Source organism: Abramis brama (assembly GCF_963993115.1).
Source record: "Abramis brama genome assembly, chromosome: 6".
Taxonomy (NCBI): domain Eukaryota; kingdom Metazoa; phylum Chordata; class Actinopteri; order Cypriniformes; family Leuciscidae; genus Abramis; species Abramis brama.
Genome location: NC_139968.1, coordinates 8,655,856 through 8,683,434, shown reverse-complemented (window position 1 = coordinate 8,683,434; position 27,579 = coordinate 8,655,856). Strand labels below are relative to the sequence as shown.

The window sequence follows — 27,579 nt, the reverse complement described above, 5'->3', positions numbered from 1 at the left end:
TTTACCCCAATAGTCCCTTTACAGTTATTGCTATCATAAAAATACACTTGTACACTGTTAGACCTTACCGGGTTTTTTTACAGTAAAATACTGGCAACACTGTTGCCAGGAATTTACTGTTAATTGTACAGTTCTTTACTGTAATCTACAGTATGTTACTGTAAAAATGCACTAAATTAAAACTCGAGTTAATTAATTTTACTTGGAGAAACCAACTGCTTTAAATTGAACAACTGTCATTTAAATGTATTAACTAAAATGTATAATGCATTAGTAAAGTGAGCAAGGTATTACTGTGAACTTCTTTCATTTGAAACCACAACAAACTTTTGTAAATAAAGAGTTTTCCACTGGACCAGCAACTACACAGTCACCGCCTTTTAAATAAAGCAACATGCAGCATATCATCAATGTTTGTAGATCTTCTCCTGGACTGAAGCACAGGCTCTACTCTTCTGCACAACGGTGACCCAAAAAACAAGATTTTACAGTAAACTACTGGCAACAGTGTTGCCAGTATAAACCTGTTTTATAACTTACAGTTTATTACTGTTAAAATACATTCTGTGGGTGTGTCTTTTTATCTTACACTGTTAACCCTTTCAACCCCACAGGGAAATCCACACTACAAAGAGTAAGAAGTAACATTGAGACAGTGTTGCAGTGAGATAATTAAGGATATGTAAGTGATTGTTGAGCATTAGTGATGAACACCTGCTGTTAGAACAGAAAATAGAGAAACACAAGACCTACAACTGACTTCCAGCCATTACACATTATTACACTTATTATTAACCAGTATGACTTTATTTCATACATCTACAGAAGTTGTTATTGAGATGTTTAATTGAAAATGTTTGGTTTGAAGTTACCGTTATAGTGATCAGTGCTTGCTTTAGTTGGGATGCTGATGCTAAAACATTAGTTTTTCTTTTGCTGCTTGAGCTGTGTTTTTGCAAGTCACACTTGTGCACACACACAGTTTATGAATGATTGTGGTTATGTTGATTATGGCGATAAAATCATCATATTGCCTGTTCATTCACTAAGGAATTCATTCTCACTCATTCAGAGTTTAATCCTCAATCAAAAGTGTTACATTACCACCACAGTGAAACCACAACAATAAATTACAATGACTTATTTTTTTTAACACATCATGCATAAACCAAAAAAAAGAAAGAAAACAGAGCTATGCTGTCTTTTAGAAACACAGAGATATCACAATTTAGCACATGAATCTCAACAATGGTGGCAATATTTTTTTATTATTCATGCAGCAGTGCATGCTGGGAGTTTTATATTATCCTGGAACCCAGCATGCATTGCGACATGAGACTTTTGATTGTCACCATTGTTGAGATTCATGTGCTGTGTTGGTGTCTGTGTGTGTCTGAGTCAAGCAGGAGTTAAACATGTTTTAATGCACTATATGATTACAATATTCTTCAGAAGACCTGATTACAGAAATGTGATTTCATGTTGTAGATTCACAGATATATGCTAAATATGAAATACACATAAATTCAAAGAATATATACAGGAAAGATCAGAGAATCAAACATGTCCAGGATGAATGTTAAATCATCACAAAAGCCAAAACCATCTAATAATCTTCCTCTTGACTCTTTCTTGCCATAACAAATGTGCTTTATCAACGCACTGTTACAGCAGTCAGAGAGAGATGAGTGGTAAGAAGTCAAGGGACAAGAGACCAACTAAAGCAAATACTGATCTCCATCATGGTGACAACAAACTTTATTATTAACTAAATCTCTGTTAATTCTCAACAAGAACTTTTGTAAATGTATGAAAGAAATAATCGTAAACTGGTTTGTGAACTGGTTTCACACTCAGTGTAGCTGGAAGTCAGTTGTAGTTTCTGTGTTTCTCTTTTTAGCGCAATTTTCCAACGGACAAAATTGCAATTGTTAACTCATGATTTCTGTTCTGTCTGTGCGCACCAATCTTGCACTTCTATCTCCTCCTCAACCAGACCACCTAGAGACTTTGGGTTTTCGGCATTATGTTAAGGAAGGTCTAATCTCGGGAACGCACACAAAAAAAAAAAAAAAAAAAAAAAACATAAAAAGATTTACTATCTCTTAGTGTTGTGATCCCATGACGTCAGAAAATTTCGCTAAAACACTCACTGAGTTTTTATTACTTGTTTCTGTTCTTGTTTCTCTGTCCTTCAGTGATTCTGCTTATCAGGTGTTCATCAGTGTCTCAATTCACTCACTTCTTTTCATTCACTCTGTCAAGTTGACTATATTAGTGAACTAATGTAGGGAATAGTGAATGAGGGTATAGGGTGTGATTGGGAAAACAGCCTCTGAGTGTTGACTTTGAGCGCTGTTAATTCACAGTATATTCCTGTAGGCTATTTTTGTTTTCTATGGTATATTACTGTTTTAATGGAAAATGGTATGATATTGTCAGAATTTGGTCTTTTTTTACAGCAAGGGTTAACAGTGTAGGTTTAAAATTCTAAATAAGGGACATCTAATGTCCAACTAACAAATATTTTAGCATACATATATATATATATATATATATATATATATATATATATATATATATATATATATATATTATGTATTTCAATTCAAACACATTTAACACAATTATACAAATGGACAGTTCCTTTAAAGACATCATATTTCCCCCCAATAAATATTCCTTATTTTTCCTTCTACTTTTTTTCTTTTGTGATAATACCCACCAACACATACATATGATTTAAGGGGAAAAGACAAAAAACAATAAATAAATATTAATAAAAATCTAACATTCACATATTTATATCAAACTCTTATAATGACACATAATTCCTAATAGTTATTCAAGTAATATTATTTAAATATCAAATATTCAATATTAAATAAGTAAATAGATAAAATAACAAATAACTAGAAATAAAAGGGAGGGTTATAAAAAAATTTAGTTAATGTAGGCTAATATATTCCTTTATTTTATGGAATATTCTTTGATTTTAGAGTTGCACATATCTTTTTAAAATGTATACATTTGCTCTTAATTTCATGTTATCCTCTCCATAATGTACTTTAGAAACTAAATCTACTCATTTAAAACTGGGGATTCTTGCTTTCTCCAAAAAGTATTGCATTAAAAGCTGTAATTCTCAGCATTCTAAATAAGTATACATCATCTTTATTAAGTAGCATAGGTCCTATACCCAAAACTATATTTTGTATCTTTATATATTTAGTTTCTTAAAATAAACTTCCCTGAATTAGGCTACTTCTGTTCACTGAAGTACTTCTGTTCGCTAGAAATTCACTGCAACGTATCCAACATCCTAAAGATAAATTATTATAATTAGAAGATATTTCTAGTGTTATAAAATATCGCGTATTAATTTTCCAAGCAAAATGTATATTTTAGTCAGAATTATTGCGCTCCTATTTGGCGCGCATGCGCGCAGCAGCGCTCGTTCAATATGAAGATTAGCAGCAAAATGGATACATTTGCATGACTTTCTAACATTTACAGATGGAGAATATAACTGTAAAATGTAAGTTTTGCACTGAGGGGGGGGGGAAAACAGCATAAAATATACGCTGTTTGATGGTGGATCGATTTGATCCACGATCGACCTCTAGGGCTGCTTCAGAAACGCGTGCACACGCAATTATCTAGACTTGATAAACCTGGATCAAATTAGTGAGATTGCGTGAACTTCAATTACCTTTTATGGAACCACTTTAGCCCCAACTTATTTGTTAGGCTCATTCAAGTCCGGTTTTGGAGTTTAATCCCCGCTTTTCTAAGCGTCTTTTATGGAACAACCCTCAGGACAGAAAAGATTGCTGCACAAATCATCAAATCAAAAGCTGTTCTTGATCACAAGTAAATAGTCAACCTGAAAAACACATTGTGTCTCATATGTTCAGCAAATATTTCATAAACTGGTTTAAATGGTTTTAAATCTGGTTCTGGTAAGTCTGTGTTTGTAGTTTGTAAACTGAAAGCATTATTTGCATTTTTCTGTTCTCATCCTCATGTGCATCTGTAAGGTGACACTAAACGAGTAAAGTCTTTGGACAAAACATTATAATTTTGAGCTAGAAAAATCAACATTTCGCTTATTTGATCAGGTGAATGAATATTAAATGGCAGAACTGAAATCAACCGAATCAGCAGATTGTCTTGTTTAATTTGATATATAACATTTACTCAGAACATTCACCTGACTGTTAAAAACACCTATAAACAATTGACAGCTGTGAAATTAGATTGACAAACACACACACACACACTGATCTTACTGTCTCTATGAGGATTTATTACACACATTTATTCTGACATTATTTCAGTGACAGAAGTTCAGCTGTAATAATAATGTGATAAAGAGAAAATAAGAGACTCTACAACATCTCACTGTTGCTGATTTATCAAGCAATTATGGGCAAAATCTCTCTACAGTCTATTCTGAGGCATCAACACAGTTTCACTGATGATCCAGAACAAACATAAAACCCAGGATAGAGTGGCTGAGTGAATGTGGTCTGGACTGTATGGATGAGGCTCATTGTGTCAGAGACGCTGTAGAAGGAGAGAGTTCCTGCACTGTGATCCACATACACTCCTATTCTACGGCTGATGGACACTGCAAGAAGATCAGTCACTTTCTTATTGTGTCTGAATGAGTAACTAGAGGAAGAGCAGTGCAAACTCCAGGACTGATCACTCCCTCCAAATAAACACTCATAACCCTGTCCCTTCCTGCTGATGCTCTTATATGACACTGATATACACACACCACTATTCCCACTCCACTCAGTCTCCCAGTAACAGCGTCCACACACACTCTCTCTACACAACACCTGTGGCCAATAATCAAATCTGTCGGGATGATCAGGATACGGCTGGACTGTGTCAGTGTTAGTAATCACTCTGTTCCTCTCAGACAGACGGAGGTGTTTATACACTGTGTTCAGATCCAGAGTGAGCTGATGGGAATCTGATGGAGAGAAAACACATCAAAATCAGGAATTATGAATCTGTCTGATCTTTTAATGTAGCTGAACTCTTCATGACTTAGTATTCAGTGTATCAGCAGTGTCTCAGTACAGCTGATAATCGTTTAAATTATCAATTATTAAACTCATAAATTATGGTTCTTTCTACAGGAAGAACATGAACACAGTGAGTTTTTCTGCTCGTTTTCTTGGTGACTTACATTGTAGGAAGTCATTCCTGGTTTTGGGATTAATGTTGGTGAATGTGACTGTGGAAATAAACAGACATGAACAGTGTGAAGAGAAATGATACAATAAAATTCATCCATTTCCACACATTTCTAATATGATGTTCTACATTACATTAGATGATGTTGGACTTCATTGGACTTTGGATGTTGGTTTACTGTAATCAGCCGGATCCGGGCCGTATACAGACCAGATCTGCGCCTAGACACGACCACAACGCATCCCTGAAGTGTCAGCAAAGATTGTGTCAACTAGACTCTCCCCTGTGAAGGCCTCATCGACATGACAGCCATCGGCACTGATCCTCAACAAACCCATCTCCCTACCGGCGTGACTCTGATCTTCAACCAGAACTGGATAATATTCTGATTGTTCCAAACCAATCTGACTTCTGACCTATAATCCTGCCTGAATTATAACCATACACCGTTCGTTCGTTCGTTCGTTCGTTCATCAGGTGACTCCATTCTGTCAGCTGATGTAGTTTTGGTTCCTTGCCACTGTCACCTTTGTAGCCTTTAATTTAATATTCAACAATATTAATGATCTGCCTGCATTAACACCATTAAATGAAAACTGAACTGAGCTGGACGATGATATCACGGTTTTCTCCAGAGCGGCTGTATAGATAAATTAACTAAAAGAATAACTTTTTTTTACAACAAAAATGAACTATCACTGAAGCTACTTAAGCTTGACTATGACTCTATTTTCTTCAAGAAACAAACTTTGTTGCATTATTGTCCTGTTATCTCTGTAAAGCTAATTTGAAAATAGCCTGACAAGTCAGACCCACATCAAGATGTTGGGTCTGGGAACACACCATCGGCAGGGCTCAATCCGAGGGATTGGAAAAACGGTTGTCTTTCAAATTCCCTCTGCTCGCACTAGGATAGCGCTACAACCAACCAGAGCATTTTCCCACCAGCGGAGCTAGTTGATAGATCAAACTTTTGCCATGTCCGGTCGGCAAAACTCTGAACACATCTACCTTTTTTAAGAATGACTTCAGTGCCGTTCTTTGTTTTTTTTTTTCTCAAAGAAAAGCTTTACTCCAAGTCTTCCAGAGTCGCAGCCAAAGCCGAAAGGCCGCTGTTCGCCAGCAGCAGCAGCTCTTCTTTGTTTTCAAGTAGCAGGGAATTCGCACGGAACCGTCGCAACTCTGCCGTCATTATGTTAAGCCCGCCCACCGACTCTATACACGATGTGATTGGCCTGACTAGAGTTTGGTTTTTCCAGCTTGCAAGCCAATGGAGAGTTGCTAGACAACACTGCCTGCAAAATAAAATTTGATGCCGCTAGTGTGCGTCTAGATTTCAACAACTGGAGAGCTGGCTGACTACAGTTGACAAGTCAGGCCTACTGGGGAAATTCAAAGCTTGGTTATACCAACATGGAATCCTACCTAGGATATTGTGGCCATTGTTGGTGTACGAATTTCCAATTTCCACCATGGAAGGATTTGAGAGGAGGGTGAGCAATTACCTTCGACGGTGGTTGGGCTTGTCAGAATTCTGAGCAGCATTGCCTTCTATGGCAAGAAGAACAAGCTAACGCTACTGATCAACAGCCTCAGCGAGGAGGTCATGGTTACCAGAGCAAGGGAGGTGCTTCAGTACAAGGATTCCAAGGACCCAAGAGTATCTCAAGCTGGCATTGAGGTCAGGACTGGCAGAAAGTGGAGGGCACATGAGGCGGTGGACCAGGCAGAATCACGGCTGCGTCATAAGGAATTGGTGGGTCCCGTGGCTATTGGCCGTGCAGGACTGGGAAGCACCCCAATAACCCATTATAACAAACTGAAGGGTAAGGAAAGGCGGGACCTGGTCCAAAAAGAAGTGAGGGCTGGGATCGAGGAGCAGCGTGCAAGCCAGATGGTGGGATTGAGGCAACAGGGCGCATGGACCGGATGGGAAGATGCCAAGGAGAGAAAGATTTCATGGGCAGAGCTGTGGAGGGCTGAGCCCTATCGCATCAAATTTCTCATTCAGTCTGTTTACGACACCCTGTCCAGTCCATCCAATCTCTTTTGTTGGGGCAAAGTTGAGACTCCGGCATGTACCTTGTGCCAGGGAAGAGGATCGCTGGAACATATCCTCAGCAGCTGTCCTAAAGCACTTGGGGAAGGCCGCTACCTCTGGCGCCATGACCAAGTGCTGAAGGTGGTTGCTAAGTCCATCACTACTGCCATCAATCAGAGCAAGCGTTTACAACCACCAAGACAGACAGTTCAGACAGGCCTGCTGGGAACAGCGGAGGACTGGCAGCTAAGGGTGGACCTGGGAAAGCAACTTAAGTTCCCTCGAGACATAGTGGAGACCAGCCTTAGACCTGACATGGTTCTGCTCTCAGTAACATCAAAGCAGGTTATCTTGTTGGAGCTAACAGTGCCCTGGGAGGAGAGGATGGAGGAAGCGACTGAAAGGAAAAGGGAGAAATATGCGGAGCTGGTGGAGGAGTGTCGGAGACGGGGTGGCGTGCTCAGTGCTTGCCCATCGAGGTTGGGGGAAGGGGCTTTGCAGGAAGGTCACACTGCAGGGCCTACAGCCTCCTGGGAATCAGGAGCACGCAAGAGAAGAGCCATCAGTGCAGCGTCAGAGGCTGCAGAAAAAGCCTCACGATGGCTGTGGATCAGGAGGGACAAACAGTGGGCGAACGCTTCTTGGACACAGGCCGAGAACTGATCACTCTCGGTCGGGTCGCCTGGGTGAGGGGGTCTGAAGTTGAAAGGCCCGAAACCCCCTATGACCCCAGGTACTATCACTGATGATGTGTCCAAGAGTGCATCACAGGGTGTATGTAATAATCAAGGCTAAATTTGAAACAATCTGTATTTTAAAACGCGCTATATAAATAAAGGTGACTTGACTTGACACATATATTGGATTTAATCCTAAATTCCATGGAGGCCCAGGACTGGTTTCTTTCACCTTCAACAGGAAGAACATGAACACACTCAGTGAGTTTGTCTGCTAGTTTTCTTGACTTACATTTAAGGAAGTCATTCCTGGTTTTGGGATTAATGTTGGTGAATTTGACTGTGGAAATAAACAGACATGAACAGTGTGAAGAGAAATGAAAAGATAAAATTCATCCATCTCTATACATTTCTAATGTGATGTTCTTCATAATATTAGACGATGCTGGACTCATTTCTGAGAGCAAATGAATCTCCAGGGGCCTCATTTATAAAACACATATGATTTGATCCTAAATTCCATGGATTTCTTCCTACATCAATATATATGAATATGCTTGTCCATGATGATGAGTGCTAAACCATCCAGGGATTTTTGTGGCCGCTCTGTAGGTGAAGTTGATGTACTTATTCACTATGGACTTGAATTTTAGCTGAACTGTGATGCATTTACGAACATTACGAAAAATGATTGTTTATATGGATGTTTTATAAATTATAGTAACATTCCTTAAATTGTTGAACATTCACATTTCGGATCATTCTATACATGTGTTTATAAACGAGGCCCAGGACTTTACCTCTGTCAGAGATCTTCTTGAGCTCCTCTTTGTGGAAATCCTCCAGTTTGACTTTCAGCTGACGGACAGATTCTCTCACACCATCAAAAGAGGAGAGAGAACTGAAGGGAACATCATTTACATCTGTAGATTCAGGAGGTGCTGAGAGAGACTGGAAACTCTACAGAAAACAGAAATCAAATTATTTACTTATTTAAATGTAAATTTACATCTTTAAATGTAATTTCATAATTACTTTACTATTGTCTCTGCATGTGGTATTGAGTCACACGAAGATGAGGAATAATACTAGGAGATAGACTTTAATAACAATATTCTGGAAACAGGGATAAAAACTCAAAAGTTAAACACACGTTAACGAGAACCAACAAACACTAAAGGCGGGTGTACAGCGATGCGAGTTCGGACACTCGGGAGGTCTTGAGATATTGCACACGTTACGAGTCAGTATAACCTGATAAACGCGTCAAAGCAGCTGGTACACGGCACGACTGTCCTGCACAAATTTTATCCTATGGGTTTCAATCACGTGAGCTTTCGCGTTAAATACAAAGACCGGAGCTTTCAATGTTGCAGGCAACTATAGCTTCAGATAAAAAAATGACAGAAATGTGTGTGCAAATGATTTGTTGAAAAGCAGAGAGCAGTAACCATTCCTTTCAACATAAAAACTTTTGTTGAGAGAGAGAGAGAGAGAGAGAGAAAAGTGTGTGTATGCGCAGATTGCGCACGCTGTATGGTTGCTGCCACTGAGGTATAGACCTTAGGTATAGAGCATAACCGATTTCTCCCGAGTGAAAAAAAAATCATCTGCAATCTCGTAAAAACAGCAAAAATCGCACCATGTACGCCCGCTTTAAGGGGCTGTTTACACACCATTTTCAACTAAAAAGATAAAACTTTTAATGCGTTTTGGCCGCTCATTTACATGACAAAGGCGTTTTGGATGCATGAAAAAGCAAAGCTTTGAAAATGGGTTTCAAAGTGCAAGTTTTTGAAAACGGTCTCCAAGTAAACAACAAAACAATAGGTTACTTGCGTAACCCCGGTTCTCTGATAGCATTAAGTGAGGTGTCTCACTATGGGATATGCCCCTTCCGCGGATTCCTCAGAAGTCCTATTACATTACGCCAGCCCCAATTGGCTGGCAGACATGACGTAGTGTCTGGGAGTGGCTACCCCAGCCCTCAGTATAAGAGGAGCAGCACTACGTCATTACGACATTCAAAACAAGCACACCTCTTCCTCGCTTCACACAGCAAGGAGGGTGATTTGGTGAGACACCTCACTGAATCCCACCAGAGATTTTCTATGGGGTTCAAGTCAGGCGACTGTGATGGCCACTGTAGAATCTTCCAGGACTACTTCTGCAACCATGTCTTGGTGGCAACGGTCATGACGTTTTCTCCATGGATTTCCTGATATACTTCAATGAATCCATCTAGCCTTCCACACGCAGCAGGTTTCCAGTGGTAGAGGATGCAAAGCAGCCACAGAGCAAGTCCCACCATGCTTAACAGCAGATAGAGAGTTCATTTCAGAATATGCTTAATTCTCTTTGTCCTTCAGACATACCACTGATCCATAAGGTAGAAAATATAGTTTCATCGCCCCACAGAACAGAACACCAAAACTTCTGTGGCTCATTTATATGATTTTGAGCAAATTGGAGATGACTTTTCTTGTGCTTTTGGGTCAGTAGTGGTGCACGTCTTGGTGTTCTGGCATGCGATTAGTACTCGCCTTGCCGTGCAGCTGAAACCTCAGGAGCTGTTGCCACCAAGTCTTGCTGCAGGTCTTTTGCAGTCACTCGAGGGTTTTTCTGAACCTGTCTTCTCAGAAATCTGGTTGCAGCCGTTTGATAGCTTCCTTTTTCTGCCCCATCGAGGAAGTGTAACAACTGTTCCTTTAACTTTGAACTTGTAAACTATCCTTCCAACTGTATCTCTAAGAACATTTAGTGCTTTCGCTATCTTTTTGTATCCTGTTCCTTGTTTGTGAAGGGCGATTATACCTTCTCTTAACTTTTTGGACCATTCTTTTGACTTATTTGCCATATTTCTAACTTGCAGTCAAACGTCAATCTCAACAAACCTAGCCAGTTCAGATATTTTGTGTGTTCTAGCTTAAGCACACCTGGTGCAACTAATGAAGCCCTTGATTAGTTGCATCAGGTGTGGTTGAGACAACACCTTTTTTGCAGATTTGTGCTGTTGTGAGGGATTCTATTAAGGGGGTTGAATAATTTTGAAATGGCAGAAGTCATTAAAAGTTGCATTTTCAGTTAAATGTGGGGAAACCACTTGAAAAATGTGTTGTGTTTAGCTATTTCAATTACTTTTGTTTGATTTGTTCATTGCAAACAGCTGAAAGTCTGTAAATTTTGCCAATAAACCTGATTTGCAATGGGGGTTGAATAAGTTTGATTGCAACTGTATCGCTTGTGCGTTTATCTATAGGAAGTTAAAGAAAAGCAGAGTGATGCAGAGGTTTTCTTCTCTGATAATGGAGAGGTGTGACGATTATAATTTGTCGAGAAGGTGGAGGATGTAAGGAAGTCTGTGATTGTTGAAGAGAATCCAGTATAGTGCTTCTGAAAGGGAGTCGAAGATCTTAAGGCTGCTTCTGCAACCGAAGGTGAGGTTAGTCCGCTCTTCCGGAGGACTACAAAAAAGCACCAGAAATCTGTGTGGATAGGCACGTTTTAAGATATCAGAGTAACCAGGTATTGTATTGTATTGTATTGTTGTAAATGGCAGCTAAATTTGTGAGCATAGCAGCTGAAAAGGAAGGAGGGCGATGGACTGCTGAAGATGGCCGGGTAGGTGGCTCTGCAGTGGCTATAGTATGGGATGTTGCTGGATGTTAGGATGTAAGGCTGTTGGGGGAGGGGGAGGGAGGGGAAAGTATAGACTGGTTGAAGAAGTCCAGATTGGCCCTTATGAGGTATAATTGCTTGGGGACTGGAAGGTTTCTGGACTGAACAGTTAGCTGTTTGAGAAATATCAGAGTAAACCGAGGCCGTATTGCTGTGAACAGCAACTTAATTTGTAAGCGTAATTTCTTAAAAGGAAGGGCGGAGGGGTAGGGGTAGGGGTGGAGAAGGGAGTGAGGGGGGAAAAGATAGACCAGTTAAATAGAAATGGAGGTTGAAGGAGTCCAGATTGGCCCACGTGAAGTAGAATTCCTTGGGGCGCTGGATGATGTATCTGGACTGAAGAGATAAGCGCGGTCACACTACACTTCTCTTTCCATTGATTTCCTGGATGGATGGAACCAATGCTACGATTTCTATATGTCATAATCGTTTGTTAACAAACTTGTATTCATTACTTCGATGAGCTCATTGTTTCTGCCTTAAATTATTACATTGTTTAAAATAATACATTTTTAGCTAACTTGTGTGGTTTGTATATGTACATCTCAGAATACATAACCTCTGATAACAGATCACTCTAAATTGTAAATGTAGACTTTACAGCTTTTTCTGTAAAGCTGCTTTGAAACAATATGTTTTGTGACAAGCACTATACAAATAAATGTGAATTGAATTGAATGGATGGAGAAATGGATGAAGGGATCAATGGATGATGGATGGGTGAAGGGATGGATGAATGGAGATATGGAGAGAGGGATGAATGGACGGATGGCTGGATGGAAGAATGGGTGGATGAATGAATGGATGGAGGGATGAGGGAGGAGTGGATTGATGGGTGGATAAATAAATAGATTGAGAAATACCGGAGCAAACGTATAAATATATTGTTTGAAGGAGATGTAGAGGAATGGATGTTGGGATGAAAGGATGTATGTGGTTGGCGTTTCTGAGCAAATTGTGAGCACAGAGAAGAAAAGAATGATGAATTCTTAGAGAAAGACGAGATGGAGTGAATGCCGGTGGAAATACAGCTTGGATGCCGCTAGGGGGAGCTAGAGCTGCAGTCTGAGGTTGTTGTGGAGGAGAATGTCTTGTGACGTCACAGGTGACGGAGAGTGGCATGTGTAAGACTTGAGAAATTAGGAAATGCCGGGCAGTCTGGTTGAGGAACGACCACTCCCAGAGAAGACAAAGGACCTTCCTGGAAATTAACATTTGAACTCTCTCTTGAGAAACTAGCATCCCTGAGTCAATCATCTCCCCCATCTCGATTCACGTTCATGCTGAGATCACCTGAAATTCACCCAAAAATCTATATGGCTTGATGTGAATAATAATACAGTATTATACATGTTTGGTATCATTTGAAATATCTGTGCGACTGGTACAAAGGTCTCATTCTCCACAGAAGTAAACCAAAAGGTAATAAAGTTTAGAGTAGTAAAATAAATAATAAAGAGTTTAGAGACTTGCTTACAGAAGAGGGTGTGTCTTCCAGGCAAATGACATTCTGCTCTCAAAAGGTGTAAACTCTGAATGCAAATTCCCATTGTTATCAAATGTTTCCATGTGACAGAAGTCTCGGTCTGTGTATTTAAAGAAAGCGCACAAGAGGCTCAGTGCGATTTGTAATGAGATCGGCCCATAATGCATTATGTATTTCCTGAGTCAGGTACATCTTTTACCCTTCATCTCTGAGCATTTGATGTTATGTATTGATCTTTGAATTGATTATGTAATTGGCATGATACATTTACCTGACTAATAATAAATTGTTACATTTGGATTTATTCTTACTTACTCTGAAATTATTAACTCTAATAGATTATGTTGTATCCGTTGTTTTCACAAATCTGCATCAGATTAGTGACAGACCAGATTCCAGTTTTGAGTGGAGAATAGGGCACGCCAACTGCGATTTTAGAGTTCCGGCTAATATTTGGTTTTGTAAAGACAAAAGGGGTATTTCCGTTTAGGACAGCAAAATGCTGCTCGACCAACCTAAATAGGGTGTGTCTTACCTCTGTTTAATGTAATGTTACTCTAGTTAAGTGTACATGGGAAATCATGCATGGCCAAACTAAAGCTACTATCAGATAAGTAATATTATCTATCTTATATCTGTAGTAGTGTACATATATCTCGAGTAAACGTTACTTTAATTCAAGAGTGTACAAACCATGGGGGCTACACAAAATATCTTTGATTGAGTAAGCGTGAATGCGACCGTCTAAGGTATTATTAGCCAATTACCTCTGTTTAGTGACCAAAAACTGACGAGTTTTTGATCGTGGGCCCACATAATATGAAAGGCCGCTGTAAGGACCCTGTGCGACTTTGGCACCCGAATGAACGAGTATAATAAGAGTAAAGAGTTAGATAGAATAATCAAATGTGCTGTTAAACTATTATATAAATGACCAATAACCAATTGGCATTCCAACCTAAATTTGAGGTCGTGATAAAATGGAGTCAGATAAAAGTTGAATTGGAATTAAATGACTTTGCCACGCTGAAAAGACAGTAACACGCAATAAACCTTAACCCGCTTATCGGAAACTGTCATTGGACCGATTTGGGCAGGCCTTTTGAAAGGCTTGCTGTTGCCAGAAGCGCTGACAGTTTGACAGAAGTTTTGGTGGATGCTCATGCTGCATATAATTAGACTAATCTCGTTTTGTTATCGGAACGATTGGAGTGGATGCCTTTGCTTTTAAGAGTGTGTTGAAGGCGAGCAGCGGGCCCGTACCTGATGTTGTCCTCGGATCTGGTAGACACGCAGCGGCCGTGGGAGCGCCGAGGAGGTTTAACGGAAATTGAGTGTTTGGGATGTGGCTGGCGAGGAGAACGATGAAGCTGGTGTCCGCGTCTAATATGAGTATGGTGATCTCGGAGGGAGTCTGGGAACGAGTTGGTGAGTTTTGGACGAGAATGCTCGTGGTGAGATGCGAGATAATCCTTGATGGGGTGGAATTGAAATAGAACGATCGTCATCCGAATCGGGTGATTAATCTGTATCTTTGAATCCGTAGTAGTAGTGTTAACATATACCATGTGTCACTTTTGGGTTGATTTATGACCCCCTGTCACTCATGATTGACAGGTAATCCATGTGTCAAGAAAACAGTGTCTCTGATTTACAGTGCCAAACTGACTGGTCATTTGTTGAATCCTGGGTAACTGGCTCCTTCCAGTCTGTTGGGGGTAAACTGTTGCTGATTGTATTTTCCTTTGATTGTTGGGGGTGCAATTCACCCAAGCAAGTATTACGCAATGTTGACACCCTGAGTGTCAAAATCTTTGTTGGTTGATCAATAGGGTAGCCTATATGTTAATTGAGTCAAAATATTTGAGTCAAGACATTCAGGAATACCATTACATCTACAAAACACTGGCTATATTCATTAAAATAATATGTCTGGAGATGTTTTAAGAACAACTGTGTGTGTGTGTGTGTGTGTGTGTGTGTGTGTGTGTGTGTGTGTGTGTGTGTGTGTGTGTGTGTGTGTGTGTGTGTGTGTGTGTGTTGCAAAACAACAAATTACATATTCTGAGTAAAATAAAACGCATAGGGATTTGAAACATTCAAACATTTATAATAAAAAAAAAAATTTTCGCCACAAAAAGCAATGAAAGTTGTCTCTTTTCTTTAAATAAAACTTTTACTTTATTTTATTTTTTAAAACAGACTGATGACCAGCATCTTTTATTAGAACTGTAGCCGAACAGTTTCCTCACATGAGTAAAACACAATTTTCACTTAGAAAACTTTTTAAATGTATGACCGAACCTTTTTTCTTTTGACAAACCTACATTTCAAATCATACCTGAGGTGTGTAACAACCACAAGGGATACATGTTGATTCCATGTTTCAGTGTACAGTGCAAACATGCAATATTCAAGAAATCTAATCTTACGGTAAATCTTTGTGAGGTCAGAACACAAAACTTTGTGTTGAGTGATCCAGACAAAGCTTCATGCTAGAAAATATCATGAAAGTCACTAGCCCTTCAACATCCAGCACAAAATTAAAGAGATGAGCTTAAAAAGAATATTGGGTAATATCAAGGTTCTATGGTTCTATTAAAGCGACACAATATATAGTTAGATATTTGTGTGTGTGTGTGTGTGTGTGTGTGTGTGTATAAATAGTTGTGCTAAACTCTTTGTGTGTATTTTTACACGCCAACATATTTTGTCAGGGGTGTGTCACACCACTCTGATGCAAAGTTTCACACTCGTGAATAACATACAAACATAATCTTTATACAGGAGTTACTGTATGTGTGTCCGAAATACCTGTAAAATTCAAAAGACCAAATCAGTAAGAAAAGAGGGCTCAGCATACATTGAAAAGTAACATTTATAATAAATACACAAAATCCATTCGTGAGCAATTGTGAAAGTTTGTAAATTTTGTTTTGTAAGTGATGTTTTTATCACTCCACATGTTTTTTAGTCACTTTATTCAGATAGCACTATTGTGTTTGTTGGACTCTTCTTTGAGAACTGTCAACATTCAGTGTTTATAGGAATAAATGCAAATTAAGAATTTAAGTGAAAGTCTTTCTGCTTGAGAGTGTTTGACTAAATTGATATTTCTTTTAGTGCAACTTTACAGCTATCTATGATTTCGGATTACACAAAGCATCAACACGAAAAGTAAGTTATACTGTTTTACACTTAATCTGTTACAACTGAATCACATCTGACTATTGCACTGAGAGCTGCACATTCATTTAAGATTGAGGCTGGCAAACCCTGCAGATAAAATAAAAAAATGACGTGTGTAGAAATTCACCATGTAAATTCAAGACCCCAAATCAGTTACGCCATACAAACATCATTTATGATGCATACAGAATATAGAAAACTCAAATGATGAACAATTTGTTAGTTTGTTAAACGTTTGTAAATATGGTTTCGCAAATGACTTTTTATTACTCCACTAGATTTAGTCATCTTATTGAGATGACACTGTTCACATTTCTTTGTTTGTTGGTCTGTGTTTAGTTTTAGGTGAAACCGATGTTAGTTCATGCTATTCCACACATGGGAAAATGTGTGTGATGAACGCAGGCCTTTCATTTAAGAGGCTTTTTAAATATATGACTTTCTCTTTTTGACAAATCAGTATTTCATATTATATTATATTATACTTAATATTATATTAAGTTGTTTAACGTCCGCAGAATAGTTTATTTCAACAACCCGCTTAACATTAAAGATTATAGTTTTTCAATTGTTATCACCATCTTCTTTGACTCAAATAAAGTTACTATATGTGCTAAAAATCTTTGTAATGTTTTTTTTTTGCTCTTCTGTCAGATTTGTTAGAGGAACTATGCCACACTGTTGTAATGCAAACACATTAAGAACTATAAAGTTGCACGTCCTTGTAAAGACTATAGATAACATTCAAACATAATCGTTATACAGGAATTATGTTTGCACAAAAGTAAATTCAAGGTCAATTTGTGTAAGGCATATAGGAAAAAAGACAATTAGCCATAAAGAATACAGAATTCCTCGTTTATGTTGATACAGTATGTAAAATTATATTTTTCCACTAAACTATGTCACGCTTTACAATTAGTTTCTCTGTTTTTGTACAGTCTTTTGTACTACTCTCTGAGCGTGGTCAAATATGTTCATAGGAAGAATGAAAACATGAACAAATGCAGCATTTTGAGAATTAAATGTCAGTCCTTCTACATGACACTGGTTGAGACAAAACAAATGACATTTCTTTTAGGACATCTTTCTGGTCTGTCTACGCTGTGGGATCGCAAGACACACCGACCCAACATGAAAAGTGAGTTATGTCCTTTTTCTGTTACCTATTCAACCATTACACTTCAAACTTTTAGAACTATTACACTTAAAACTCTGCATTTCACCGCACAGTCATAGATACACAGTTCTTTTGTCTATGTCTCTAAACAACTGTTAAGTAAATGAAGTACAGTTGATAAGTAGTAATTTTAAGTGAAAGGTGGGATGATTCATGCCTTTTTTTGTATTATTCTGTCCACACCAATACTATGACACCAGTGTTTTAGGCGTCTGTCTTTTAGGTTTGATACAGAAAACAGAACTTGTGTTTTATGGCTCAACATTTTGTTCTCCTTTTTAATGAAAACATGCAGTTGTAGTTCTCAACAGCAGAATACCAAAATGTCTTAGCATATTGTAAATTTCAATAGTTAGCTAGCAAATGCATGTGAACTGTTTATTACTGTGATAATTTTATATGTGAAACAAGCTCATCAGAGTTGAATTGGAACAGTTATTGTCCTGCATGTTTAACAGTGCTAGTGTTCTCACAAGTCACAACGTTTTCATTGTAGTGTGTTTCATTGTTCCAAAGTTCCATTGTTTCAAAGTTTCATTGTAGCATGTAACAGTTTGGAGACATTTGGGGGGGGATTTTATTTTATTGTATTTTCATGCTACTTTGATTTTGTTTGTACTTTTACTGAAACAAACTGTTTTAGAAACTGTTGACCGTGTGATTGCACAGTTGTGTGTGTGCGTGTGCGTGTGTGTGTCTGTTTTCCTTACACTTTGCAAAGCAACTTTGAAAAACAAATGTTTCCTCTAATCTGCTGTAATTTTAGTGAGCTCTAGGTGTTCTCGGCTTCTCCTTGTTCAAATAAGACAATGCTCCCATGAATTTTGGGGTGGTATGTGGATGTAGAATGCAGCACAAGGAACTCTTATATATTTAATGTAATAAAACATCTATGTAATGTTTTTAAAAACACAGTAAAACAAAGGTATGAAGACATCTGTCTATCAGAGACCTTCACAAATATGGTGTAAAACAAAATTCAGTGCATCAGTGTACACCGATTTGCCAGCATATTACTTTTATCACTATTGTTTGAAGAAAAAAGAAAAAAAAACAGGTTAATCTCCCTAAGTGTGGTGTTTTATGACTACTGAAGGTGTCACATCCTTAGAGCATTACATCCTTGGACGTTTGACACCCACAGCCCAGCCTCCTGAATTTGGTATTTAAATAAGATTTAGGATAGTAATTAAATAAATAAAACAGACATTCTACAACTCTAGTGTTGCAATGGCTACTCCAAAAACTCCTGAAACATCTAGAGAGATGTGTGTAACACCGACAAGAACAGCAACAGCTGAACAGGACTGACCAGTTAACAAGCTTAAACAGATGAAGACCTTCACTATCTACGCCAGAAAATTAGTTTGACAGAGTTTCTCCATGAAGATTAAGATTTTGTGAAACAGGACTTTCTGATGTCTGATGATCGTGTAGGAAGATTTGTGTTTGAAAAGGGGTCACACACACACAGTCAAACTCTGCGCTATGGAACCTTACGAAGATTATACATCGAATGTGCTTATCTGCTTTCGACGGCCATAGACTTGCCATTTTTATAAACCCAAAAAATGGAGATTTTATTGGTATTGGTGGGGGAAAAAAATTGGTACTTTTTCAACTGGGATGGCACAACACCCGATGTGTGGTACGTGTCAAAGCAGCGATACAATAAAATAATAATACAATAAAATAAAATCCCCCCCCAAATGTCTCCAAACTGTTACATGCTACAATGAAACTTTGAAACAATGGAACTTTGGAACAATGAAACACACTACAATGAAAACGTTGTGACTTGTAAGAACACTAACACTGTTAAACATGCAGGACAATAACTGTTCCAATTCAACTCTGATGAGCTTGTTTCACATATAAAATTATCACAGTAATAAACAGTTCACATGCATTTGCTAGCTAACTATTGAAATTTACAATATGCTAAGACATTTTGGTATTCTGCTGTTGAGAACTACAACTGCATGTTTTCATTAAAAAGGAGAACAAAATGTTGAGCCATAAAACACAAGTTCTGTTTTCTGGATCAAACCTAAAAGACAGACGCCTAAAACACTGGTGTCATAGTATTGGTGTGGACAGAATAATACAAAAAAAGGCATGAATCATCCCACCTTTCACTTAAAATTACTACTTATCAACTGTACTTCATTTACTTAACAGTTGTTTAGAGACATAGACAAAAGAACTGTGTATCTATGACTGTGCGGTGAAATGCAGAGTTTTAAGTGTAATAGTTCTAAAAGTTTGAAGTGTAATGGTTGAATAGGTAACAGAAAAAGGACATAACTCACTTTTCATGTTGGGTCGGTGTGTCTTGCGATCCCACAGCGTAGACAGACCAGAAAGATGTCCTAAAAGAAATGTCATTTGTTTTGTCTCAACCAGTGTCATGTAGAAGGACTGACATTTAATTCTCAAAATGCTGCATTTGTTCATGTTTTCATTCTTCCTATGAACATATTTGACCACGCTCAGAGAGTAGTACAAAAGACTGTACAAAAACAGAGAAACTAATTGTAAAGCGTGACATAGTTTAGTGGAAAAATATAATTTTACATACTGTATCAACATAAACGAGGAATTCTGTATTCTTTATGGCTAATTGTCTTTTTTCCTATATGCCTTACACAAATTGACCTTGAATTTACTTTTGTGCAAACATAATTCCTGTATAACGATTATGTTTGAATGTTATCTATAGTCTTTACAAGGACGTGCAACTTTATAGTTCTTAATGTGTTTGCATTACAACAGTGTGGCATAGTTCCTCTAACAAATCTGACAGAAGAGCAAAAAAAAAACATTACAAAGATTTTTAGCACATATAGTAACTTTATTTGAGTCAAAGAAGATGGTGATAACAATTGAAAAACTATAATCTTTAATGTTAAGCGGGTTGTTGAAATAAACTATTCTGCGGACGTTAAACAACTTAATATAATATTAAGTATAATATAATATAATATGAAATACTGATTTGTCAAAAAGAGAAAGTCATATATTTAAAAAGCCTCTTAAATGAAAGGCCTGCGTTCATCACACACATTTTCCCATGTGTGGAATAGCATGAACTAACATCGGTTTCACCTAAAACTAAACACAGACCAACAAACAAAGAAATGTGAACAGTGTCATCTCAATAAGATGACTAAATCTAGTGGAGTAATAAAAAGTCATTTGCGAAACCATATTTACAAACGTTTAACAAACTAACAAATTGTTCATCATTTGAGTTTTCTATATTCTGTATGCATCATAAATGATGTTTGTATGGCGTAACTGATTTGGGGTCTTGAATTTACATGGTGAATTTCTACACACGTCATTTTTTTATTTTATCTGCAGGGTTTGCCAGCCTCAATCTTAAATGAATGTGCAGCTCTCAGTGCAATAGTCAGATGTGATTCAGTTGTAACAGATTAAGTGTAAAACAGAATAACTTACTTTTCGTGTTGATGCTTTGTGTAATCCGAAATCATAGATAGCTGTAAAGTTGCACTAAAAGAAATATCAATTTAGTCAAACACTCTCAAGCAGAAAGACTTTCACTTAAATTCTTAATTTGCATTTATTCCTATAAACACTGAATGTTGACAGTTCTCAAAGAAGAGTCCAACAAACACAATAGTGCTATCTGAATAAAGTGACTAAAAAACATGTGGAGTGATAAAAACATCACTTACAAAACAAAATTTACAAACTTTCACAATTGCTCACGAATGGATTTTGTGTATTTATTATAAATGTTACTTTTCAATGTATGCTGAGCCCTCTTTTCTTACTGATTTGGTCTTTTGAATTTTACAGGTATTTCGGACACACATACAGTAACTCCTGTATAAAGATTATGTTTGTATGTTATTCACGAGTGTGAAACTTTGCATCAGAGTGGTGTGACACACCCCTGACAAAATATGTTGGCGTGTAAAAATACACACAAAGAGTTTAGCACAACTATTTATACACACACACACACACACACACACACACACAAATATCTAACTATATATTGTGTCGCTTTAATAGAACCATAGAACCTTGATATTACCCAATATTCTTTTTAAGCTCATCTCTTTAATTTTGTGCTGGATGTTGAAGGGCTAGTGACTTTCATGATATTTTCTAGCATGAAGCTTTGTCTGGATCACTCAACACAAAGTTTTGTGTTCTGACCTCACAAAGATTTACCGTAAGATTAGATTTCTTGAATATTGCATGTTTGCACTGTACACTGAAACATGGAATCAACATGTATCCCTTGTGGTTGTTACACACCTCAGGTATGATTTGAAATGTAGGTTTGTCAAAAGAAAAAAGGTTCGGTCATACATTTAAAAAGTTTTCTAAGTGAAAATTGTGTTTTACTCATGTGAGGAAACTGTTCGGCTACAGTTCTAATAAAAGATGCTGGTCATCAGTCTGTTTTAAAAAATAAAATAAAGTAAAAGTTTTATTTAAAGAAAAGAGACAACTTTCATTGCTTTTTGTGGCGAAAATTTTTTTTTATTATAAATGTTTGAATGTTTCAAATCCCTATGCGTTTTATTTTACTCAGAATATGTAATTTGTTGTTTTGCAACACACACACACACACACACACACACACACACACACACACACACACTGTTCTTAAAACATCTCCAGACATATTATTTTAATGAATATAGCCAGTGTTTTGTAGATGTAATGGTATTCCTGAATGTCTTGACTCAAATATTTTGACTCAATTAACATATAGGCTACCCTATTGATCAACCAACAAAGATTTTGACACTCAGGGTGTCAACATTGCGTAATACTTGCTTGGGTGAATTGCACCCCCAACAATCAAAGGAAAATACAATCAGCAACAGTTTACCCCCAACAGACTGGAAGGAGCCAGTTACCCAGGATTCAACAAATGACCAGTCAGTTTGGCACTGTAAATCAGAGACACTGTTTTCTTGACACATGGATTACCTGTCAATCATGAGTGACAAGGGGGTCATAAATCAACCCAAAAGTGACACATGGTATATGTTAACACTACTCGTAGTGAGTGAACTTCGAGAGAACGAGACAAACAGCACTGGAAGGGACAGCCCAATATAAGAAGGTTTTGAGAAGTCAGGTGACTGGTTGAGGCATAGCCCCGCTCCCGGCGTAACTCTCTCACTTAAGTGGCCTTATATTTTAATAATATTATATGATCTGCAAGATCTTTTTTTAAAAAATGCGTTGAAGATTTTAAGTTCAATACAAGGGTCTATATGTGAACTTTCTAGGAAATCGTTTGGATGATAAAACCAATTAGGTGGAAATTAATGCCATCAAGTTCACTGATTTCATCATGACAGAAGAAATTAGTTAGTGATAAATTGTTTCCTATGAGATTTTGCTGGGCTTTGCATGTGTCGTCTCTTTAAAAAGAAGATGATCAGATGAGAATCTGACTGAGGATTATATGATACCACAACCCCCTTGACTGAATCTGACTGAATCCCTTTCAACATCTCAGTCAACAGGTCATTCAGTTCTCATGAAATGTTTCCCTGTCATAGCAGGATCTTGCTCAAGTCCACTATTATCCTGTTATTTTAGACCTCTGTTACCTGGAGGAAATGGATATGATGCTGTGTGTGTGAAAGCTGCTCCAGCTCAGCGTCTCTCCTCCTCAGATCATTGATCTCCTGCTCCAGTCGCTTCAGTCGTTCTTCAGCTCGACTCACTGCAGACTTTTCCTGATCTCTGATCCACTGCGTCGCCTCAGAGCGGCTTCTCTCAATGGAGCGGATGAGCTCAGTAAAGATCCTCTCACTGTCCTCCACTGCTGTCTGTGCAGAGCGCTGTTACACACATCACAATCACACAGTGAGTTCAGTGGGATTGAAGGAGGAGAGTCCTAACTGAGACGTCTCAAACTTCTCTTCTTCTCCAGACTCACCTTATGAGACGCCACAGCCTCTCTCAGCTGCTGAAGATCTTTCTCTCTCTGCTGGATTCTCTGACGGAGCTTTATCTGAGTCTCCTTCAGCTGAGTCTAAAGGTCAAAACAACAACAGGAAATGTCACATAAAACTAAAGATTATGAACAAATATGAAGCCAAAGTGTCAGCATTATTTCATTTACTTTTACTCGTTAGTGGCCTTTTATGTAATTAACATTATATTATCTGCAAGTCCCATTTTTAAAGATTTGAGATTTGAGTCAAGTCATCTTTATTTATATAGCGCTTTTAACAATGTAAATTGTTCCAAAGCGGCTTTACATTGATAATAGGAAATTAAAGTAACCGAGATTGTTTTGGCTTTATAGCAGCTCTAGAATAAAGTTATTGTCCAGCTAAAGTTAGTTTTGATTGATTCACTTCCGTCGCAACGATCATTAGTTATTAACTTAGGGGCCGCTAACACGACACCGTTTAACAGAACACTCTCAAGTTATTTAAAAACCTGTGATGGCGTGCACATGCGTATTACGAGTTCAGTCTATAGGTATGCGCGTTTGAATATATGCAGAGGCGGACAGAGTACACAGCTTCATTACTTGAGTAAAAGTACAGATACCCCTTGCTAAATTTTACTCAAGTACAAGTAAAAGTACTACAGTCAGATGTCTACTTAAGTAAAAGTACTAAAGTACATGTTTTTAAAAGTACTTGAGTATCAAGAGTGCAAGAGTACATTTTCTAAATATTGCATTACTACTGCCACAGTGCTTACATTGGTAAACACAGCAAACACAGCAAAGCGAAAACTATCATTAACTTGTTCAGAAAATTGAAATAGTCTGGCGAGGTGGGGGCACGGGCACATTCCCGGGATGTGATATTTTTTTCCCCAGGATGGTAGGGGAAGACTCATGAATATTCATTAGGGAAGTCATCCCTGATTGGTCTGATGACCTACCCCTAACCCCGCCCCTAAACCTACCCGTCACTGGGGTTAAGACCAATCAGGGATGACTTCCCTAATGAATATTCATCAGTCTTCCCCTACCATCCTGGAAAAAAAAATATCGCTCCCGGGATGGACCTGCTGCGTCTTCATCCATTGTTTCGTCCATGGTTTCGTCTCTTATCTAAATCTGACCATGGAGTTGACTTTGGCGGAAAGCTGAAGGTGATTGCTGATAGGCTGTCCCAATCAGTGGCGCCTGCTTAATCCAATCACATTTGAGAGGGAAACAACAAATTGAGGGTTTCCAAGATGTTTCTTTTTTCCATTTTTTTTTTTTTTTTTTAGAAGAAGTAACGGGTACTCACGGTTATGGATAGAAATGTAGTGGAGTAAAGAGTACAATATTTGCCTCTCAAATGTACTTGAGTAAAGTCATGAGTACTCCCCAAAAATGATACTCGAGTAAAGTACAGATCCCTCAAAATTGTACTTAAGTACTGTACTCAAGTAAATGTACTCCGTTATTGTCCGGCTCTGAATATATGTGCTCAGGCGTGTAGTCCTTACCTACAAATCAACCCTCAACAAACTCCGGATAACCGGAATTATCCCGACAACGCTTTATCTGTAGATAGGTAAGGGGGGGGGTCTAACATACAGTACATGTTGTCGATTTAGATGATTTAACGAGTTTAGTAAATTCTTCCTCTCCTATTGCAATGAATGAATTTCCTTAGGGAGACTACAATGCATTCCCTGATGCAATACTGTAGTAGATGGTTGCATAGTTATAATTTTCTCCCTGATGTTATCAATCTGTGATAAAAGTGAAGAATTTCATAAAGTCATTGCTGCTGTGCTGCTTGGAAACTTCTGGGCTTGAAGCTTTCTTTTTCATTAGTTTAGCCACTGTTTCAATTAAATACCTAGGGTTTTGTCTATTTTCTTCTAATAGGGTTGAAAAATAAGCAGATCTAGCAGCTTTTAAGGCCTCTCTGTATGCAATCGAGCTCTCTTTCCATGAAATGCGAAATACCTCTAGTTTTGTTTTCTTCCAGTTGCGCTCCATTTTTCTGGCTGCTCTCTTAAGGGCCCGAGTGTTCTCGTTGTACCACGGCGTTGGACTATTTTCTTTAATCTTCTTTAAGTGCAATGGAGCAACTGTGTCTAAAGTGCTGGAAAAGAGAGAGTTAAAAGTTTCTGTCGCAATATCGAGTTCTTCTAAGCTATCCGGGATGCTGAGATGATGAAACTGATCAGGAAGTTTATTAATAAAGCAATCTTTAGTGGCAGAAGTGATAGGTCTAACATATTTGTAACACTGAGTCGGCTTTGCAGCCTTGGCTAAATGAAGTTTACACGAGACTTGATAATGATCTGAGATGTCATCGCTCTGCTGCAGAATTTCAACGGCATCGACATTGATTCCGTGTGATAATATTAGATCTAGGGTATGATTACGACAATGAGTAGGTCCTGACACGTGTTGTCTAACTCCAATAGAGTTAAGAATGTCTTTAAATGCCAATCCCAATGCATCTTTTTCGTTATCTACATGTATATTAAAATCACCAACAATAGGTGGAACTATTGAGGAACACTACAAGTGCACATTCAGTACAGTTAAGCTGACTTATTTTTTTAAAACCACTGAAGTTGTTTAGATTCTTTTTGTCTCCTTTTGAGGTTAAAACTGTGAATGTGTGACTAAAATAGATGAGATGTTCTTCAAAATTTCATATTTTACATTCCACAGAAGAAAGTCAAACCGTTGAGAGAAGAGAGAATTTTCATTTCATTTTTCACTTTAAGTTCATACCTGTTTCTCAGTCCTCTGTGCTGCTGCTGATACAGTTTGGTGTTTTTTATGTTCATAATCCTTACACAGCACACAAATGTATTGTTGATCAGTGATACAGTACATTTCTAGCTCTTTATCATGTTTACGGCAGATCATGTCCTGCAATCGTCCAGTGGCATCAATCACTTTGTGTGGCTTACGTGAGTGATATTCCTGATGACGGTCAAAATGAGTTTGACAGTAAGATTCCTGACACACCAGACAGGACTTGACGGCTTTGTATTTTCTTCCAGTACAGACGTCACACTCCACGTCTCCAGCTCCAGCGTAACAGTCAGCAGGAAGTTTAGTCTTCTTCAGTTTCTCCACCAGTTCAGCCAGAATGGTGTTTTTGCCCAAAGTAGGTCTTGGACTGAAGGTCTGTCTGCACTGAGGGCAGCTGTAGACTCTCTTCTCATCCTCCTGATCCCAGCAGCCTGTAATACAGATCTTACAGTAACTGTGTCCACAGTGGATGGTCACTGGATCATTCAGAAGATCCAGACACACTGGACACATGAACTCATCCTGAGAAAATCTGGCCTCTGCCATTTTACTGCATGAATACAGAGAGACACAAACACATAAAGCTCAACAATACTTTAGTTTCTGTTTCCCTGAACTGAGTCGAAATAGTTTATTGCTTCTATGTTTGAGTGACGTGTGTAAAACAGGTGTGTCTTAAAGCTGTTTCCTCATTCCTGGTCAAGGAGAGTCAATTTCCTAAGCTGCATTAAAGTGCACTTTTTTATACATACAAGGAGCCCATTTAATTAATAAATTTATGCACACCAAAGCACGAAGCATGAAAAAAAATATATATATTATATAAAATAAAATAAATTCACAGTGTATAATATGTGTGCAACAGCAAAGAGCTTGTTTACCTTTTAGACAAGTCAAGTTGCCATACCAAACAGGACCACATGTTTGTGCAAATAACAGACCCATGTCATCACGACTCCTGTACGCCACTGCAATCATCTGCATCTATATATATATATATTATAAGGGGCGCCTAGAGAACATGTCATCCTCTTTTCGTCTTGAGGGACTGATTAGTTAGCACGCTTCAAACTGAATCTTCAAAAGGTATCATGGCTTGTGAAAAACACTTCAAGAAATGTGTGGGTCCGTGTCCAAGATATTTGACACCGGATGACACACACAACTTGTGCGTTTACTGTTTGGGCTGAATATATTTGAAATATATTCCCTTTTTCAATAGTACATTGCAAATATACTAACACAAATTTTACTATCTTTAAATATATTAAAACTAAAAGTATATTATCAGCATCATGCTTTTACCTATTAAAGTATCATGTTTTTACCTATTTTCACAATACAACTTTTAACACACTTTAAAATAAT

General features: G+C 38.0%; 1 protein-coding gene across 2 annotated transcripts; it reads right to left on the bottom strand.

The window, feature by feature from the left end:
• Nucleotides 1-4,290: 4,290 nt before the first annotated feature.
• On the bottom strand, nucleotides 4,291-26,859 carry LOC311085539 (tripartite motif-containing protein 16-like). 2 transcript variants are annotated; one of them, XM_084118032.1, is made up of 7 exons: nucleotides 26,185-26,859; nucleotides 23,410-23,505; nucleotides 23,078-23,311; nucleotides 8,733-8,892; nucleotides 8,225-8,272; nucleotides 5,207-5,254; nucleotides 4,291-4,987 (listed from the first exon to the last, which is right to left on the bottom strand). In XM_084118032.1, exons 1-7 carry the CDS (start codon nucleotides 26,755-26,757, stop codon nucleotides 4,464-4,466), a joined length of 1,683 nt encoding a protein of 560 aa, XP_083974158.1. In that variant the 5' UTR covers nucleotides 26,758-26,859; the 3' UTR covers nucleotides 4,291-4,463. The 2 variants fall into 2 exon arrangements, with proteins under 2 accessions (XP_083974158.1, XP_083974159.1); XM_084118033.1 differs by lacking the exon at nucleotides 8,225-8,272 and having other exon boundaries at nucleotides 26,185-26,831.
• Between the last annotated feature and the right edge of the window lie 720 nt (nucleotides 26,860-27,579).